The following is a 21188-nucleotide window of genomic DNA, read 5'->3' as shown; positions in this document are numbered from 1 at the left end:
AACCGACGGTGTTCCGTCGCGCGAACCGACGGTGTTCCGTCGCGCGAACCGACGGTGTTCCGTCGCGCGAACCGACGGTGTTCCGTCGCGCGAACCGACGGTGTTCCGTCGCGCGAACCGACGGTGTTCCGTCGCGCGAACCGACGGTGTTCCGTCGCGCGAACCGACGGTGTTCCGTCGCGCGAACCGACGGTGTTCCGTCGCGCGAACCGACGGTGTTCCGTCGCGCGAACCGACGGTGTTCCGTCGCGCGAACCGACGGTGTTCCGTCGCGCGAACCGACGGTGTTCCGTCGCGCGAACCGACGGTGTTCCGTCGCGCGAACCGACGGTGTTCCGTCGCACAAACGTCGGCTTATTTCTTGCAGTATCCATTGCTCGTCTATGGGTTATCGCTCGCCGACCACCAGCTCTCGTCCTTCCTACCACGCTCGCCCTCCTTCTGCGCTCCTTCGCTCACCTTCGTTTGCGTTCCTGCGTTACCGCGCATGGGCGCTTCCACGTTTGCCCACGCGCAAATCTTTGAATTACCGTCGCACGAGCTCCAGGGCGATTGCGACCACGATTCCCAATGGGGTTTTCGCAGCATGGCCAGCCTGGCGAGTTCTTCTGGAGCGTATTTCCAGAACACGGCCTCACCCCGTAAACGCAGAGCATGGCACTTGCAAGAATAGGAGAAACTTCAGGAAGATCTTAGCAACACTCCTCTTTCCTGAACCTGGGTTAGCCCTTCCCCGTCATTCCCTGGAAGGATTTTTGGCGGGGGGGCTTTCCGTTCGAGATTTCTCCATCGGACAAGGGGTGACTGCTTACCCCTTCCTCTGGGAGCTTACCAGGTCCTTTCCCTCCTCGGTTACGGCCCGAGGTTTGGTTCAAGGAAGCTACAGGAAGATCATGGTCATGGGTACTTTCCTCCTCTCGAGCTCAGGCACCTTGGCCTTTCGTCGTTAAGTATCTAACTTGTGGACAAGCTTCCTTCGGGTGTCTCATCTGTGGAGGTCGACGACCTCAGACACCCTTCCATCCTTGAGAAGAGTTTGTTTGTGCCCAAGGACAGAGACTTAGACAGCTGCTGTGCGGAGGAAATCGACTTCCGTTTTCACTCCTCCAAGGCGCTTTCTTCCAGACTCTGCAGGGCTCCAGCGCCCTTTTCTTTCAACCTCGTCGGCCTAAGTTATCGGCTACGACAACCGGGACAAGGTGTCCAATTGCAGTTTCCTCCTGTCAGGAACAGATGGCACGGGAGGCTCCCCCGGGGGGCATAGTCCTAAAAGGAGCGGCAGAGTTCACGAACTCTAGGATTGCAGGTTTTTCGCTGGGAGGATGCTTAAGGTTACTCATCCGAATGACAGCTTCCCGATGCCCATTCCCGCACAATCTCTGTGATCAGCCAAGGATATCATGCCTGCCGTCTCTGTCAGCAAATTCAGTGTCTCTGAACCTCTATGCTATAGTGTCAGCAAGAGTTGCCCGGTTGGGCAGAATGATCCATACCTTAGGCGAAGGTCTTCCTTAGGATCATCGACGGCTTCACCCCCGGCCTCTTCAGTCGATCCTTTCTTGTAAGGAAGGATCTGAGAGGGGATGTCCGTAGTCGACCTCTCAGCCCTGATCAAGTTTGTCGAACAAACTTCGGCCAGCGTAGACCAGCAGAATCGATCAGACTGGTAACGAGGCGACAGGACTCCTTTAACCCTGGATCGGAAGGACGGGTACTTTCAGTTTCCATTCCATCCATCTTCCAGGGTGCTCGTCGAATTCAGCCTAGACTGCAAGTATTCCTGCTTATGATGCAGTGTGGCTATCCCGCCATGGCATAGCAGGTTTGTTTCCCCAGAGAACTCTCCCTGCCTTCCTCTTGGCCGCTCAGGTGCAGGCTTCCGCCTCCTCTGCTTTTTGGAGGGCTGGTCAACTCCGGTAGGCTCGGGTTCGACCTTCTTCAGCGCCGGGACAAGCTTCCGGATGCTTACCATGAGTGTGGGCTCATGGTATTTTGCTTGGAGCCTTCTCTTCCTCTGCCTCAACATCTGGAGTATCTGGCCATGATATTGAGTCAACGGCCTTACCACGTTGGAAACCCCGCTTCTCGTCCGTCCAGCGAGGTTAAGCAACGTCGGTTCTGGTAGGTACTTGGATGGGTGACCACCTGGGGACGCCAGATTCTGTTACCACATCCTCCGAGCCTTCCTTTCAGTTGACTGTGGCAAGACTGAGGAGAGTCGTAGTACCTGTTCTCAGTCAAGCAGAGCTTTCAGCCCTACCTTGGAACTTTTCCTAGTTCTCCTTTCCTCATTGACCCGTCTATAGTCCGAACGGTCGCCTCAGGATAAGTTCCATGTGAGGCGGTCCAAGTTCCGGTGGCTTCAGGCAATGTTTAACCGGACTTCCTGGCCCCTATGGGACCAGCGGAACTATTAGACCTGCAATGGGTGTTGACCTATGGAGCCTCTTGATGGTACTGTAGTGGACATTCTCGTCCTTTCCCCACATTCTTGATGCTGTTCTCGGACTCGTCAAAGGAAAGGGGGGGGGGGGGGGCATGTTCCGGTCCAGGCCTATGGTCAAGACCTGAAGGATACCTCTCCATCATTCAGGCAGGCTTAGGGGCCTTAGTCTTGCCCCTCTACAGATCCTACAGCTCCTGCCGAGTCACCCCGTGCGCGTCGACTTCATGATTCTGGCGTATTCTAACCAGCAGGGGACGCATTTTCACACCTTCACATCTTGCAGTAGAGATACCGGGATGATTGAGATTCTCTCAATACCACCATCGGCTCTCTCATTCAAGGCAGGGGAATGTTCTCTCCGACTATCCGAGCAGAGCCTCGTAGAGAGAGTGTACCTGGGGGTCTTTGACCTTGGGTAACCAGCAAGTACTGGTCTGGGGGACCTGATCGCGACAGCTTGGAACCTCAAGCTTCCGCTGTTCTTCCCCCCAGTCTCAGACCCCGGGACTCTGGCAAGATGCATTCCGGTGATGGTGGGACAACTTCGACGCCTGCGTCTTCCCTCCTTTTTGTCTGTGGACAATGGGTCTCAACAAGACCAGGTTGTCTGTCAACCGAAATGGGAGAGCTCCACTGGGACTATGCGTAGAACGGTTTCTGGACCCTCTGCTTCCCCTGACGGAACTCCCGGGAGAGCTTCTCCCACGGCGCAGACTACTCAAGCAACCACACTGCGACATCTCTTCCGAACCGGGGCGTCGCTTCGGCTTCATGCCTGGAGACACTACGCCTCCTCTTCAAGAAGAGACAACCCGCTACAGTCGCGGTACGGAGGTCGCGTCATCTGTGATAGTCATCCACAGGGGTCTTCCAGGCAAAGTGAAGAGTCTAAGGTGGTTGGTGCCGTGGGAGATATACCTCTTCCCTTGAGGCCTCTTCTCCAGCAATAACGGTCTTATTGCCTTTCGGCGGGAGGAAACTCCTTTCCGCTCTCGGCAATGAAGCCTGTCGCTCAGCCTTTCCCTGACCTTCAGGCTTAAAGGAATAACTTTTTCCTGCCTGCTGGATCTATCCTCGCTCATGCGAAGCTACGATCGTCCCTGCCCTAGTCGGAGGAAGACCTCCAACTTGGAGCATGGCTCGGACTTTTAGTCCTTTAAGAGATCTTCTCAAGACCCTTTACGACAGGCCTCGGATTGTATTCCGCCTTGGGTCTCCTGCTCACTCTGGCCACGGCCAGTGTGTAAGCAATCTTCTTGGTCTCTTACGACTCCCCCCTTTCTAAGGAAGAGGGGAAGGCAACATTCAGGTTCGCTCCTGAGTTGTTGGCTAGACTCAGAATCTGGGGTCCCGGCCCTTCGGTCCAATTCATTCAAGATTTCGAGTCTCCATTCTGTATCTGATGTCCCAAGACCTTCTCTTTCTTGCCAGTAAAGGAATCGAGAGGTTAGCGCTGGGAACAGCTGCAGTTTGTCCTCAGTTGCAGCCGATTTGGGAGCACAAGGAGGACACGGGGGAGAGTCACCAGTATACCTCTTCAGCCCGGACTCAAGGACATTCATCTCGACCTGTCTCCAGACCCTCCCCCGTCACGTCGCCCTACAGCACGATGTGGATACATCGCAATGTCCCTCGCCTTCGAGTAATACTACTCTGTGACGCAGGTGCTACAAGCTGGAGTCTGGAAGCGTCTAATGACCTTCGCAGCCCGCTTCCTGCATGGCGTGACCCACAGGAGTCTCGATAAGTTTTCTATCGCTCTGTGGTGGCTACACAACAGCTGGTCTAACCTCAGGCTCCTTTTTGGACAGGTAGCAGAAGGTTGAGGGCATTGTTATCAGGTTTTAGTCTGCTTGAATGAAAGAAGTATGTCTGGCTCTTGTTTCTTTCTTCATCATCCCCTCTACGGGGAAGCAGCATCCTGGTCTCTGCATAGCTGACCTCGAACCTCTGCAGGTAAACCATGCTTCCTTGTGTTCCGAGTATTGAGTCAATACTGTCGCGTCCCCCATACCCTGACGAGGTGGTATTGGGAACGTTCTAACTCAGAGTTCCTTCTGGAACTCCAGGTCAACTGCCTAGGACGGGTCACACTTCTTCCTTCACACACAAGCTTCCATGGTTCCTTGCGGAGCAAGGAACTTGTGAGGTGCAGGGACTCCTTTTCTCGAGTGCGACTCACTCGGATTCTGAGTCCCCGGGTAAAGCCAAAGCCAGTATGGCTGGGGACTTTCCACCCTACTTAAGGGGTAAGTCACCCTCTGTAAATAGCGTGGTTTGTATTTCGGTTACGGAACAAATGACAAATTCGAAGATAATTTGTATTTTTCCTAACCATACAAACCTTAGCTATTTACACATATTTGCCCGCCAAGTCCTACCTCCAAGTGAAAGTGAGCATTCATCTGTGTGTGAGGGGGGGGAGGGGTAGCTAGCTACCACTCCCCTACCCCCCCCGCTAACTAGCGCGGGGGTAATACACCCTCGTTAAATTCTAATGGCTCGCCATTTCAGCTGTGCTAAAAGGTAAACCCTCTGTAAATAGCTAAGGTTTGTATGGTTAGGAAAAATACAAATTATCTTCGAATTTGTCATTTTCTGAGTTGGTGGTGAGGTGAGATTTGAGGATAGCTACATCTCTAAACTGGGGGGTGCTAGGGGGTTAGAGTAATGCCTCACGTAGGGAATGTCTCTACTGGCTAAAAAGAATGGCGTGATTTTACCTTGTAACATAAAATGTCCGTTGCACAATCAGGAATAAAGGCTAGAATTCCAAAGTCTTTGTTAGGTGGGTGAAGAAAGGAGAAGGGTGGCTAATATCCATGAGGGGAGGAGCTTTTACAGTGAAATATCCTAAGTGTGATATACGACCATGTGGTGTACTCTTTTGTAGGATATAGAAGTGATTTTAACTTCCATAAGGCATCTATTTGTAAATGACGTAACCGGTACGCCAACGTGTGTCGTATCTGGCATGTTTTGACATTTAGCAATTGTCATCGTAGCGAAGGGGTTACTTAGTTTGCTGGATTAGATAATGAGCTCCTTAATACAATCTTGGCTTCTTTCGTCTATTTTTCACAAGCTAGAAGTTAGTCCATTGGTTATTCATCCAAAAGAAATTTGATCCCGGCCAAGTTTCAAACCCTTACCTAACTTCTCGCATTTTGATTAGTGGTTCTAGTGCATCAGTCAGTAAAGGTTCAATGATGCACTACACATGACAGAGTCAAGATTCTCTAATTTGTCATGGGACTTGTTTTCCTTGATCTTATTTTGGATTTGTTGAGATTTGAATAAATGAATTTATGAACAAGGTGAATATGGAATACCCTGTATTCCTAGAAATGACCTTGAAGTTTTCATTTCTAGCTTACCAAATGAATTCTCTTAAGAAACATTATTGAAATGATACAGGTAATGAATATTGTATTTGAGTCAAATTTTGTGTGAAAGAGTATGGTATGTAAGCAGGTTGTCATTGTAGGCATTGGTGGATTTCACTTTTAATGAATATCTAGTGGTCCAAATAAATTAAATTTATTGTGTGTTATTAATATTTGGTAAATAGCTAGATGAAATTGGTATCAGATTATGAATGATGTATAATTATTCCCAGCTGGTACAGTGTAGAATGAGAAACAATGAGAGTAGGTGTTGTATTCTGCACTTCTGCAGTAATGCAATACTTTACATACAATAAAGCTTCATTTGATTGTTCTTAATAATTTGACATTTTACAGGCTTGAGTAAAGTAAAAGGTTTGCTGCTGATGCAACAGTTCTATTAAAGTAAGAGGAATTTGGACAAAATATTTTGTATGTGCATTCTCCATTGCCATAGGAAGCTCAGTGAATTGTTTCAGGATTTTGTGTTTTTCTTCCTATTCCCCCATAAATTGGCATTCCGGCTGGGTCCCTTAAAGTATTAATTAGTCAAAACTAGACTTATTTTTTCTGGTTAAAAGATTAGTCATAGATGCTTACAAGGAGTTCCTTCTAACTCAGAGGAAAGCTTTATTTTAAATGATCTGCAGCTATATTGCTGAAATTTTTTTACTAATCTGATTTTGAAGAGTTTTAGCTGCAAATCAAAGCTTACCTTATTTAAAAGTTTTTACGGCCATTTACACCAGCTCTTACTGTATCTGACTCCAATGTAAAGAACGTCAAGTTTATATAATTGGGAAAAAAACAAATCACTTATAAATTTGTCATTTTATTCATCAAAATTACATCTTATGAGGGAAAATTTATTTTTGCACTGAAAGATATGAAATTCCAGCATACAGGAATTGTTAGTACATTAAAATTACAGTAATATAACTACTGGTAATCAGTTTTATGCATTTTACCCAGTTTATGAAATTTCTTATAAAATCTTTGCTTTCACTATGTCCTTCCATTGTTTAAAATTTGGTTCTGTAATATAATTTTCAGGTCATGGAGATAAATGCACAAGATTATGTGGAAAAGGTTAACAATGCTGGACCTGGTATTTGGGTATTCCTCCATTTGTACAAACAGGGTATTCCACAATGTGCCTTAATCAATCAGCATTTTACAAGATTAGCCTCCAAATTTCCAAAGGTAAGTTTCCAATAGTTTTTCCATTCACATGAGTTAGTCCATAAGTACAACAAACTGTACATATAGTTCTTTGCAGTACTGTTTTTGCTGACCAGCACTGTTTTCATGCTTATAATTTTTATGCATTTCCTTTGTTCTCTTCTCTCCTAACAGTCTCCTAACTGCTTTTGAAGATTTTACATTTTCTTCTTTCCCAGTATTATCCCTAAATTAAGGGGTCGGTTGCTTGATGGGCCCTCACCAATACCTTTTATCAAAGGCATCCTCTTCCACCAAACCTCTTCTCTCCATATCATCATTCACCTTATCTCACCATCTAATTCTCTGCCTTCCTTTTGATCTTCTCCCCCTAACAGGTTCATTCCAAGCCCTCCTAACCATTCACCCTCAACACATGCCCGCACCTTCTCGGTCGTGACACTCTATATCACCTCTATAATCTTCACTATGTCTGCCAGTCTTCTCTTTTCATCATTTTCCAATCTTTCGAGCAGTGATATTCCCATAATCCACCACAGCATTATCATCTCTGTACTTGCAAGCTTTGCTTCAAATTTTTTTTTTTTTAAAGCCCAAGTTTCCAGTCCATACTTTAGCTCTGGTATATTTACTGGGCTATGGATGTTGACTTCTAGCTTGATTTGCATTTTCTTATCTTACACCACTCCTCCTACAGCCTTACATCCTCCCTACTGACTTATAGTAGATCCCAAGTATTTAAATTGTTATACTGTACCTGTTTTATAACCAAGCCTCTATTTTCATGCATACCTATCCTGTCTCTTACTTACTTACTGCTCACCATAACTTCAGTCATATCCACATTTACGAAATCTCAAGCCACCTTTCTTCAAAGTATCTTGCCACTCTATGACTGTAAGTCTTCCTCATTGTCAGCAGTAATCACCAAATCATTTGCATATATCAACTCCCACAACTCTTCATTTCTGATCCCTTCACTTTAACACATCGAAGACCACCACAAATAAAAACCGGCGTAATGCTGACCCCTACTGTAATCCAACACTAACTTCAAAGGGTTTTGTTTCCCCAACAGCTATTATTGCTTTAGTCCTTGTTCTTTTGTACATCATCTCTTCCATTCTAACCAACTTCTTTAGGACTTTCCTCTTCCTCAAGCACCAAAACATCACTTCTCTTGGTATTCTATCGTAAGCCTTCACTAGATCTACAAAAGCACAGAAGAGCTTCTGTTGCTCTGTAGCCTATTTTCCTGTTGCTGTCTTACTATAAAGATGGCATCCACAGTCCCATTCCCTCTCATGAATCCATACTTCTGTTCCCAATCCTTACAATCTCACATCTAGTACCCTCTCAAAAACTTTCAAACCATGCTCTGTTGGTTTAATTTCTCTGTAGTTACCACAGTCCATGATATCACTTTTCTGGCTAGATATAAATCCCCTTAGACTCACCTCCCAGTCTTTAGGCATTGTTTCCTCTTCCTATATTGCTTTTAATAAATCTAGCATCCATACTTCCCCCTCTGTACCTAGTATCTTAACCATTTCAATTTGAAATCCTGATGGACCAGATGCCTTGCCATTTTTAATTTTACTCAATGCCCACTTTACTTGTGTATTCCGTGGACTCGTATCAATCCCTTTTCTTCCTCACTCTGCCATTCACGTATATTCCTATGATTAGCTTCTCCTCCACTTTCACTGTTGTAATAGCTGTCTCAAATTCTTGTATAAATAATTCTTCTTGATTTTGGCAACCCATCTGTGGGGTATATGCTGAAATTATATTTACTATCTGATCCCCTGTTATCAGCGAAATCTTTACTTCCATCACTTTTTCCTTCCAGTTATTACCAACTATGACCTCAACTCCATTTCTTCCCTCTCGTGTCTCTCTTGTTCCTTTTCATCTGGTCTCCTGTACACACAGGATATCTATCCTCCTCTCCATCACCTCCACTATCTTCCCATTAGTGTGCTGACATTCCAAGTACTGTACCTGTTCTGATGTCCCATTTTGTCTCCAGCTTCCTTGGCCCCAGTCGTGAACCCTGCGGTACCTCTCGTCCATTAATTACATCAGTAAGGGGATCCTGTCTTTTACAGGGGATGCCCTAGCCAAATCCTCATTTCGAATAGCATCGGGCATGGTTTATATTTTGACAGAGGCTTTTTATGATCGCATGCCCCTGCAATTATCAACTTTGGTTATTGGTGGTGGGCCTAGCCTTTGATGAAATAGTCCAACTGCAAATCAACAGTTTCTACAGTTATTAACAGTGGTCCTAGCCTTTTGTTAGAGAGCAAGACTACAAGATGGCAACTTTATTTTATTCACTTTCTACGAAACTCAGGACTTCCGGTGTTAGTACTGTATTCTTACACCCCTACCAAGGTAAGGATTTTCCCTTCCTATTGGAGGGCAAATCCTTTAGGGAAGCCTTCTGAGAGTAGCAGGGTAACTCCTTCAGGAAGACATACACCCTATACAAGAAAGAGCATAAATATTAGGACGTGTATTCATGTACAGTACATGTATGCTATTGTTTGAAGACACACGGCACTTTTATGGTAGACAGACTTTGATTACCATAATTGATGTGCCAAAAGATTGTTAGTAGAATCTATTTGCAGTGGATTTCATATTAGCAGTTTTCTATATACTGTACAGTAGTGACTGCTGATAAGCACACTTGTTTGATTAAACATGGAATGAATGAAGAGACATGTCAAAGACAAGAAACTGTATTTCATAGGACTTGATATGACTTACAATGGTGGCTTAAAGGTACATCTGATTTATTCAGTTATTGAATTTGTCTATTTATTAAAGTGATGATTTCATTAAAAAAGTTAGTTGTCTCATGATTCAATGGCGTGAGAAGGCTTTTCTTAATCCGATGTGTATCTAGATGGATGTGTGCTGGAAATCATACAACAGTATTCATATCTGGTCAAAAAAATAAAAGAACAGATTCAAAGAATTTAGGTAAATTGTAAAAAAATTAAAACAAATATTATGCAAATTACTGTAGTAAGTAGATGAAAACAAATATGCAAGTACTGTAGTAAGTAAATTATTTAAATATAAAATTCTGCATGTACAAAAATTTAAATGTTTCTATACGCATACAAACCATCATTCTTTATTTACTACATATGGAGTAGAATAAAAAGCAAAGGCTGGAATACGGCAGTTTAACATTTTAACAAGGTGTAAACAGCTGGCAGGGTAGTTACCCTGTAAGCCACAAACTTTAACCTCAATTGAATTTCAGCTGTCACAGAGAGAACTTGTTCCTCTGGGTGTACATTTGGCAGTTTATGCTATGCATTAGCTTATATATTTTTTTTTTCTTCCTGCTGTGTGCTTGCTGATTAATTTTGATCATGCAGACATGTCCAGAGATGCCGCCTAAGACTTGCGAGACATACTGTATATGAGCAACGTCAAAGTGCCCTCACAGGTTATGCCGGGCGTGCCAGGGGGCAAGTGTGCTCTGAAGCCTCACCTAGCAAGGAATGCAGGGAGTGGCCATCCTCCCAGTGGATAATTCTTTACCTTTGGGTCTTCCTCGAAGTCTACGGAGTCCAGGCCTATCCCCCCCCCCCCCCTTTGTGGTCACCTTCTGGGGTAAGGAGGCTCTATGGCTTCCTCTAGCAAAACTGCGTTGGCCTCCCCCTTAAGTAGTTCCACCAATTCTTCCTTCCTTTTCTCTTGATTTACTGAGACGGATGCCGTTTGACTGCAGTGGCCTTTGCTGGGTATTTCAGGCTTGCCGTCAGATGAGAAATTTAATTGGTTTTTGAAAGAGAAATATTTCCAGAACACAGACTTGATGATATCTTCCTTACAGGCTGCACTTGCTCTTACTGGCTTCACCGCAGGTCTTCTTGATAAAGTTACCTTCTCGTCAGTAGCCCCTGCTTCCTTCTCAGCGCTCTTCGGAAGATTACCAAAGCCTTTTTCTGCCTTCTCATAAGGTTGTCTCGCCATCTGCGTTTGATATCTCTTCTTCGAAGGCAGACTCGAGAATAGTTTCTAGCAAACGATCTCCTAAGAGACGTTCTGTTTCCTCGCCCCCGAGAGGCTCAACAATCACTCCTTCATCTGTTTACCCGTCTACCTTTGAGTCATAGGATCTTGTGCAAGGGAAACTCTCCCTCTCATAGTCTGATACAGGTTTCAAAGAGGACAGAGTTGTGCTCTTCTGATGCCTCCACGTTACCAGAGATCCTCGCTTACACCATGTAGACGACAGCGCTTCAGGTCACACTTGAGGACCTCCACCCATCGTAAGATTCATAGCTCACCTTTTCATAGGTACCAGAGCTCTCCTTTGCAGTCAGAAGATCTTTCTACGCCCAAGCCTCGACCTCACACTACACTCTCGATGGGATTTACCTCCGTGGGATTACCGAAGCTCGGCCTCGAAGTCCAGGCACTCCTCGCCACCTCGCTATCACTGCACCTCACCCTCATGCTTCCCCTCTCCTTAGCGAATCATTCAACCACCATGCGTCCTACGCTTGCCACTTTTCTCGCGACGCTCGTATAGTCTCGCCAAGAGCCAGCGCTTTGTCTGCAAGAACTGCAAACAAGCTTCTTCCTTGTAGACCTTCCCCTACATCGAAGCGTCAACGTTTGGGGGAATCAGAACCTTCACCTGCAAGAGGAAGAGAAAGGAGAGGTAAGCTTCCCCCTAATCCTACTTCTCCTGTTTTCACAAACAAATTTCGGCCTCGTCAACCCTTGCTGGCTTTTGACAATTTCAGTGCCCTGCAGCTACATGATGGGTGCTCCAGGCCCATCTAGACCTACCGCTACGATTCTATTAACTCTACATCTGCCAGATAACTTGAGAGATAGGTTCTAGAAACGTATACACCAAGTCCCTGCCACATCACCTCGTGGAGACGCCACGCATCACTCACATAAGCTCTCCCTTTTTCCAAGGAAGATTTCCTTTTCAGATTCGTAAAGGTTGATACCTATTAACTTTTCAGATGAGCACCCATTAACTTTTCAGATGAGAACCCAGAACTGGTTCGTAGGCAGTGGATGCTCCTTCCACTTACTGATAACCAGGAGACCCAAGGATACAACCTACTGTATTTTGTTCCCTGCAGCACTGGTTCCCGCTACTAGGGAAAGTAAGGATCTTCGGGGGAATTGCAAGTCATCTTTTCGCAAAGAAACTGCACCCCATGATCAGCAGCAGGATTCTAGGATCAAACATCTCAGTAGTAGATCACCACCTGGAGAGCTCTATCTTCCCAGACCCTCTAAGTTGACGACTTTGATGAGGGAGAGGGCGAGTCAGATGAGGAGTCTGAGGTTTTTACGATGTTCCACCGACAGACCCAACACCCCCGGCCCCTCTCTAAGGTGGCAGAAACAGTCAAATTTTCTTGCAGTATTTTAGCTTGGTCACTGGATAGGAGAGGCTCAATCTTCATCACCGAAAGGCAGAAGATTGGTCTTTTACTTGTGCGGCTCTCCTCCTGGTACCAGACCCACTTTAGGATTACCGTGGTTTTATTTGTGCGGCTCTCCTCCTGGTACCAGACCCACTTTAGAATTACCGTGGACCAGAGAGGAGTTGCTGAGATCTGCATGCTCCTTTTGCTTGCTTCCTACTCTGATGCCAAAGCAACCTATATCGGATGCCAACCCTTCACCTTTGTGTCTCAACCCCTCGGTACCCAAGCCGACTCCAGGTTGCTCGCTGGATACTCCATCCCTGTTTCCTTCAACCAAGCAGGAGCTTCAGGTATGGAGTCGACCACCATGAAAGCCCTTCAAGCGGCATCTTGGATTGACAACTGGGCAGATATAGTTGGCTACCTTACCAGCACTGAGGACTTGTCCAATCCCAAAAAGAATGCGGCCTTGAAAAGCATTAATTTTTAGGGTCAAAGGCAGTGAAGTATCTAATGTTTCAACCGACTTCCCAGTGGGCAAATAGGGTTCCAAAATGCTGGGATGCGATCATGGCCAGGTTTCACAAACGAATTTGGAAACTGAAACGGTCGATCTTGAGTAATGCTTCTCTAGAACACTTTTCTTTTTCCTCAACAGAACATCTCCCTTGCAACAGAGAACTGGTGTAAGAGGGCAGACTCTTTCACAGCCTCAACGCTCCATCTCGGGCACAGCCAGACCACGGCTTTGTATCTATCTCCAGTAGGTCTTCGGTAAAGGTGTCGAACATGCAGTCCATACTGAAAAAGCCAGCTCATTCCTTTCAATCCAGGTAAGCTCAAGGTCGTCCTAGAGGAAGAGGCAAGTTTAGAGGAAGAAGTAACTGTTAGGATCAGTAATCCAATCCCCTTACTTCACTACCACGAGGGATATGTCTGTAGAGGCCCATCCACATTCAGCAGTCCAAGTACCACATCCCATTCATAAGCTTTAATTCCTCCTTCAATGACATATCATACATAGTGCGCTCATAGAAACCTCATTCTCTCCAAAAGATGATCGAAACTTAAGGTCTCCAGAAGATAGACGATGAGAGCCTCTGTTTCTTCAGTTGACTCTTTCGTGTCAAGAAAGCGTCTGGAAACTGGAAACCCTTCACCGACTTCTCAGCTCTGAACTTGTTCATCAGGCAGACCAAGTTCAAGAAGGAGACAGCATCTACAGTCGTTCAAGCTGTCAGAATGGGGGACTTCATGGTTACTTTGACTTCATGGTTACTTTGAATCTGAAAGAAAGAAGTCTACCAAATTCATCCAGTATCCAGGGATCTCCTGCATATGTACCAGTTCAGGTCTTCTGCTTCAACCGATGGCCAGGCCACCAGCCACCCATTGAGATACTACTGCCAGAGAGTTATGCGGCCCTTTGACTTGCCAGACAGTACTACATTGGATCCTTCTCTCTGGTTACGGTTCACTTTCCCTTTGCCTACACATACACCAAATAGTCTGGCCTATTCTTTACAGATTCTCCTCTGTCCTCATACACCTGACAACACTGAGATTACCAAACATTTCTTCTTCACCCAAGGAGTGAACTACTGTATTGTAATTGTTCAGTGGCTACTTTCCTCTTGGTAAGGGTAGAAGACTCTTTTGCTATGATAAGCAGTTCTTCTAGGAGGACACTCCAAATTCAAAACCATTGTTCTCTAGTCTTGGGTAGTGCCATAGCCTCTGTACCATGGTCTTCCACTATCTTGTGTTAGAGTTCTCTTGCTTGAGGGTACACTCAGGCACATTTATCTAATTTATCTTTCTCTTGTTTTGTTAAAACGAATTGTGAGCGAAGTGAAAAATCTATTTTTGGTTGAGATAGCCGTGTCGTCCTGATGGAAGGTTCCTTTAGGTAGCTTTTTAAGGGATATTTGCTACAGTGATACTCCCAGAGAATTAACCATAGGTCTCCAGAATTCTAACTCCTGGCGCAAGTATCCTTAATATAGCTTTAAGGATATCGCATAATATCAGGGGACGTATTTTTAGATACGACACATAGCAATCTTCACCCCGAATAGATTTAACTCTTTGAGGGGGAAGAGTGGTGAACGAAAGGGGAGCCGTTATCAAGGTATCCGGTAGACCTCTGCGTACTACTACGGGCCATCATTCCTAACTTGCCTTTAAGCTGGAATAGCCGCAGACAGAGTAGTTTCAGGTGGGGTCATTTAAGAAAGAAGGGTGGGTCCATCAGGACGACATGGCTGTCTCACCCAAAAATAGATTTTTCGCTTTGCTCAAAATCCGTTTTTTGGGCTTGGACATGTCTTCCTGATGGAAGCTTACGAGAGAATTAACTTGAAAGTATTATATCTGCGGGTTTGTATAAGTGCTTTTACTTTGAATGAGTTCCTTATATAGTCTGCTAGACCAGTATATATGACTTTACCGTTATTTGTCATATCCACCAAGCCTGGAACTAGCTTAGGGCTTCCTGCCCCATGCAGGGAAAGTGTCGAATTCAACTACAAGGATTCAAAGGTTGTATATCCGTAACAATGAAAGGGAAACTTTCTAGAGATTACCTTTTTGTGCTTTGGCCATCGGTACGTTCAAGATTCTATTTAGAGGAATAGAATAAAACTCTGGACTCAATTTCATTTACTGAGGGTTAAAAGAAGATGCAGATACATTTTTTACATCTATTTTCCTGAGCAAAATAAATTGTAAATGTATACATCATAAAGTAGAAGTCTAACCTTGCATAGATAAACATCATGGTTATATATATTTCTGACCTGAAAGGGAAGAATATACATATATGAATTCATTATAAAATGCCACTCACATGAATGTGAAGCTAAACATGTCTAGTTTCACTCAGATGTTGGATATGCATCAACACTGTTCAAATGTTCACACGGCACTGGTGTTAGTGGTTAGATTCTGCATCTATATAGAACAGTCTATTAATCACCGTAGTAATTTTCACTCAAAGGTATTAATACCTATTCACCTGATACACTGTTAAGTCCCAAAACAGTCCACTGTTCATCGCAGCACTAGACGACAGGTTTTATGATACTACCTGCCGCCACCACAAAATGTTTTATCTCGTGCACTTGCTTTGCATGATGTTTATAGAAGAGACTGGATGATTTCCACCCCGTATATGAGCGGAGTCTCTCAAAGTCCATGTGTTGAAAGAAATTCAACGAAGAAGCAACTTTCCTTGGATCGTGACCTGCGGGTGAGGTGTCTGGATCCGCTCTGGGAATAAAGAAGGTGAGTTTCGCTCTCAGTTGTCTTAGGGATAAGTTTGATCCTGAGGTTTCGCCTTGGAAGAGCTGTCCCTCCTTGAAGTCTGAAGTTCTTCGAAGATGGACCTTGAGACACTACTGGGCATAGAGAGACATCTTCCTTCAGTGGGCAGATTCTCCAAGGACCCCACCTTTTGGTGGGCAGGTCGTTCTTGGCGAGAAAGGCAGGATCAGAGAAGAGATTCAGTTCTGTCTAGGAACTGAATATGGTCTTCATTTCTGGATAGGGTCACTATTTCACTAATTCTAGCCCCTGAGGCTATTGCAAACAGAAAGATAACTTTTTGTGTTAGATCCTTTAGGGTGCAATCCTCATTGTTCAGATTCGAAGCATAGTGCAAGACTTTGTCCAATGGCCACGTTATGGGCTTTGGAGGGGTTGCCGGCTTGAGTCTAGCGCATGCTTTTGATATCTTATTGAAGATTTTACTTGTGAGGTCCACCTGAAAGGCGTACATAAGAGGTCTAGTCAAAGCCGACTTACACGCAGTTATTGTGGTGGAAGCCAGGCCTTGTTCGTGTAGGTGGATGAAGAAAGAAAGAGAAATCTATTGATATTCCAAGACGATTCATATTTTCTCCTAGTTGAACTTGACTTGTACTCTTCGATAAAGTCGATTTTGTCCTTTAAGATCCCAAACCTTTTCTAAGCTGCTAGGGCGAGATGTAGGTTGTTGGTTCTCAAGGATGAAGCGTAAACAGTCTACTTCTGAACCAGTTGGGATAAAACTGGGTTTGGCAGAGGAAACAGCTTCAGTTTCAATTCTAGAATTAGAGGGAACCAATTGCTTTTGGGCCATTTGGGGGCCACTACTGCAGCTGTTCCTCTGAAGGATCTTAGTTTGTCGAGGACTTATAGCAGGAGATTGGTTGGTGGAAACAGGTGAATCCAGTTCCATTTTTTCCAGTCGAGAGACATGGCGTCTATCGCTTCTGCTCCAGGGTCCTCATAAGGGGCTATATAACGAAGTATTTTCTTGTTGTCGCTCGTTACGAAGAGGTCGATCTACAGTTCCGGGACTTCTTCAGAGATGAAGGAGAATGAGTCTGCGTCAAGGGACCTTTGTCTCTATCGGCTTTCACCTGGAGCATCTGCCGTCACATTGCGGAACCCTTGAAGGTGAACTGCTGATAAGGGCCATCTTCACTTCCTTGCCAAATATAAGAGGGCTAACATCACGTGATTGATGTGAGGTGATCTCGTGCATTGTCGATTTAGACATTTTACTATCACTTTGTTGTCCAGGACCAGTCTGATGTGGACGCTCTGCGAAGGGATAGTTTCTTCAGCTTTAGTTAGACTGCCATAGCCTCCAAGATGTTGATGTGAAAAGTTTTGAACTGGTGCGACCAATTCCCTTGCACTTTCCTTTCTTGCGAATGGCCTCCCCCATCCTTCCGGGGAGGTGTCCGTGTGAATTACCACTGATGGTTTTGGTGGTTGCAAGAGAATTGTCCGTGCTAGGCTCTTGACTGTTGACCACGGCCTTAATAGCGTGCGCAATCGGGTCGGGGTCAACCTTCGTTGATCTCTTTGAGCGTTTGATGCGTATCTTCTCCAGACTCCTGACGCATCCTTTAGCTGTGCTTTTAGCACCAGGTCTGTCACTGCTGCAAACTGGAGAGAGCCAAGCCCAATACTCTTTCCTGTTGGCATCTTGAAATCCTCTTGTGTTGGATTACAGTAGTCTTTTGACAGCTCCCGCTATCTCTCTCCTCTTCTTTAATGGAATGGAGAGGTGGTGTGACTAAGTTCCAATGGCTTCCTAACCATTGAAACTTCTGAGCTGGAGAAAGGCGAGACTTCTTGCGATTGATCTTGAAGCCCAGGTGCTCCAGGAACTGGGTCACCTTTCCGGCCGCTTGCAGACAAGTGGTCTTGGATGCTGCCCACACCAGCCAATCATCCAGGTATGCTACTACTTGAACTCCATCGGAGCGTAGTTGCTGGATGATTGTGTCCGCTAGCTTTGTGAATATCCTTGGAGCTATATTTAGCCCAAAGGGCATGGCTGTGAAGACATATTTTGTCTTCTGTAGCCTAAATCCTAGGTAGGAGGAGAGGGGGCGACTGACTGGTAGGTGCCAGTAAGCATCTGTCAAGTCTCTTGAGACTGTGTACGCCCCTTTTGGTAGAAGGGTCCTTATGTGTTGCAAGGTAAGCATCCGGAACTTGTTGTTCTCGATGAACTTGTTGAGTGGAGACAAGTCTAGAATGACTCTGAGTTTGTACGAGTCTTTCTTGGAAACACAGAACAGCCTTCCCTGGAATTTGATGGACTTCACTTTTCTTATTACCTTCTTGTTCAAGAGTTCTGAGGTATATTCTTCCAACAAGAGGGTGGAGTGTTGGAAGAATTCTGGGAAAGGGGATGGAATTTTGTTCCATTTCCAACAGAATCGATTCGTGATTAGGCTAGGGGCCCAGGGATCGGAGGTCCAACGATCCCGAAAGTGGAAAAGTCTGCCTCCTACCTGGAACCTCTCATTGCTTATAGGTTCCTGAGGACTTGTTTCCGTGACTGCGTCCCTCTCCATCCCTTGGGGGGTTTCCGGAGGAGCCTCTTTTTCGGCCCTTACCTTTGTAAGGCCGAAAGGTGGTCGTGTGCCTCTCAAAACCTGGATTGAAGACAGGTGACTGGGCCACCAGCTGCTGAGGGACCATCTGGAAGGTGGTTTGCGGCTGGGCTACCATTTAGGCACTGTGGCCATGGTCACGGTCGGAAGTTGTGGAGGTCTACGTGGTCTCTTTGCCTTCTTGTTCTTAGGCTGGGGACCACTGTCTGAGGAAGATTTCCTTTTTGAAGACATGCCCCACTTCTGGAGAAGGTTCCTATTCTTCGTGGCCGCTTTGGCAATGACTTCTTGAACCACATCTTGTGGGAAAAGGTCTTTGCCTCAGATGCATGATGAGATCAGCTTTCTGGGTTCAAGTTTCACCGTTGCTGCGGCAAACACATGCTCTCTACAGGTCCTCCTTGACCTGACAAAGGCATATAAGTCCTTCACAAGGGTACCCATGTGGGACTTGGGTAAGACCATGTACATATCTGGGGCATTAGTTAGGCCTGCACACATTTCCAAGCAGTTCTGATGAGACAAGGAGGCGGCAGGTCTTTCTTTCGTCTCCTGTTCCCTTCTCAAAAGACAGTCTGGCAACTTTGGAATGTTCTCATTAAACTGCTTGCCTGCTATCTCTGGATCCAACTTCGAGTCTGGCAACTTTGGAATGTTCTCATTAAACTGCTGGCTTGCTATCTCTGGATCCAACTTCAAGACGGAGAAGGTTAGATGTACCTCTTTCCACTTCTCCTCACAGGTGGACATAGCTAGAGATAATGGTTTGCATTCCTCTAGAATTGGGCAGGGTTTGCCCTCTTTGACTGCTTTCATGACACATTTGAGGGCTTTCACCGAAAATGGGAAAGCTCCGGAGGAAGGAGCAATGAAGGTTGGGTGCTTCTTGCTCAATGCTGAGACTTTTGGAGTTGGTATATCCGGCTCCTTTGAGGGTCTTGTTAAGGATGGCTTATGCCTTGTCATGTTCGAAGACAATGACTTCCTTCGGTACCGTGTCCTCGCGGGATGCAGGTTCATCTGGCAGTCTCACATAGCAATCTGGGTACGCTGAAAAGCTGGGCCAGAATTGAAGATCTTCAAGGGGTTAGGCCCCCAACTTCTCGGAGATATAAAGCTTCCCATTCATCATGGGCATGTGTTCCGTATACCTCCAGGGGTTGGTTTCGGAGCAATGAGGGAGGTCAGATACTTTAAGGGGCTTAGCGGAGCCCCTGGAAACGCCAGGGTGTTTCCCTTCTTGTAACTTTCTCTTCGTCTCTTTGAGATCTTGCTTTATCTCTTCTTGTTCCTTCCGCAACACTGCCAACATCTGCTGGATCGACTCTAGCCTCGCTCCTGTCGACCTGTGTAGTCGGTTGGGGAGTTGGTGCTGAAGAGGTTAACGGCATAGGTTGATATGCCGTCACGGTGAACTGGGGGTCCTCAGTCACCGTCGAAACGGATCCTTCTTCCTCTGTTGGTGGTTGAACCACGTCTTCTTCAGGGCCTTCTTGCAGTAGCTCCTGTTCGCTGTCGGTAGACACCTGCGACATCCGTTCTTGGTGGATGTCCATGCCTTCAAGTGCCTTGTTAATGTCCGCGTCAATCTTCATTTGAATGAAGGGATGCTGGACCTGTTCCTGGGGCACTACCACACTAGATTGAGCAGGGAACAGAAGGCACCTGAGAGATTTGTTAGGTAGGTAAGGTCCCTGAGAGTTCTTCTGGAACTCTCTTACCCACCTACGAAGGGTTTCCCTTGCCTCCGTGGTGGCAGGGATATCTTCTCCAAAGCCGTTGGTCAGCAAGGTCGAGCAGTTGGAGCAACCCTTCGGGTCCCAGTACCTCAGGGATCCAGATACGATGCAGCAGGGGGCGTGAGACCTGCACATCGTATGCCCACAAAAGTCCTTACTGTACTCTTGTGGTTCCAGAACACAACTGCACACGTCACCATTGGCTCCTCCTGTAAAGGAAAAAGGGTTGAAATGAGTATACAGTTGTTTATATCACTGATATAAATGCATACTTTTAATAGAATACTTACTATTATATTCAATAGCTTAAGATAGTAAGCTAGAAAGGAAATAGGAAAGACACATATTTGTGTTTCCTCTCCCAGGCAATCGCTGAGATCTCCATCAATATTAATATTTAAATTCCCTATAAGGGAAAACACAGGGCGGAACGACTCCTGTACGTAGAGCTGGAGTAAGTGAATATTTATACTAACTTCTCCGCCTGCAGAATATTAATACTGAACGGTGTCTTATATGTGTCCCGATGATCAAAGGGATTACTTCAACCTCAACATGTTATGTTGTCCCAACAAGAGACTGTGATAGGATACTTATGTTAGAAATACTTGTACTACTGTATTATTGTATACTGTAGTTTTACCGGTATACTACCGGAGTTAGGCTAGTGTAACTGATAGAGAGAGAGAAAGGATGGAAAGGAGGGTTTCCTATTATTATGGTTTAACACAATAATTGGAAGTGTAGGAGGGCTACTGCTGCCTACTGTCTCTTTGCCAGAATGAGAGTTCTAATGGAAGGGAAAGAATCCATCTGATTCTAGCTTCCATCCATCCACAACTTTTGCCGCCGGCTGTACTGCCGGTTGCAAGGTTTGTGGATGGCAGGCCAAGAGAGGACTGAAGAATTCTCTACAGGATATTGGGTTTCCCACCGGCAACTGTCAGGGCCGACTCAGTCTTTCCCTCTGGGGCATTCACCTCCGGTGAAGGAAGGACATAAGGAGGAAGTGGCCGAGGCAGCAACCCAACCGCCGCTGGTAGGGTCCTGGCCGGGAACGCAGTTTACCCGGCAAGCCGGGATGACTGTTAGAATACCAGCGAAAGAAT

At 45.8% G+C, this 21188-nt stretch overlaps 2 protein-coding genes, 1 long non-coding RNA gene and 1 pseudogene across 3 annotated transcripts in view; 3 read left to right on the top strand and 1 right to left on the bottom strand.

The window, feature by feature from the left end:
• Nucleotides 1-21188, top strand: part of LOC137641584 (nucleolar protein 4-like) — a 342312-nt gene that overhangs the window by 152866 nt on the left and 168258 nt on the right. The gene's annotated exons all lie outside the window — the stretch shown is intronic.
• Nucleotides 1-21188, top strand: part of LOC137641583 (phosducin-like protein 3) — a 110381-nt gene that overhangs the window by 68440 nt on the left and 20753 nt on the right. Inside the window, exon 4 of the mRNA XM_068374292.1 lies at nucleotides 6886-7035. Coding sequence (XP_068230393.1) covers nucleotides 6886-7035 — 150 coding nt within the window. The remainder of the gene's footprint in view (nucleotides 1-6885; nucleotides 7036-21188) is intronic.
• On the top strand, nucleotides 2052-2170 carry LOC137641745 (5S ribosomal RNA; annotated as a pseudogene).
• Nucleotides 9749-21188, bottom strand: part of LOC137641585 (uncharacterized) — a 31151-nt gene continuing 19711 nt past the window's right edge. The window contains exon 3 of the long non-coding RNA XR_011044549.1: nucleotides 9749-9969. This is a non-coding gene — a long non-coding RNA (uncharacterized lncRNA). The remainder of the gene's footprint in view (nucleotides 9970-21188) is intronic.

The sequence above is a fragment of the Palaemon carinicauda genome, chromosome 5 (assembly GCF_036898095.1).
Source record: "Palaemon carinicauda isolate YSFRI2023 chromosome 5, ASM3689809v2, whole genome shotgun sequence".
Classification (NCBI taxonomy): Eukaryota; Metazoa; Arthropoda; class Malacostraca; order Decapoda; family Palaemonidae; genus Palaemon; species Palaemon carinicauda.
Note: the sequence above shows the minus strand (reverse complement) of the source record. Positions and strands in the feature narration are given on the sequence as shown.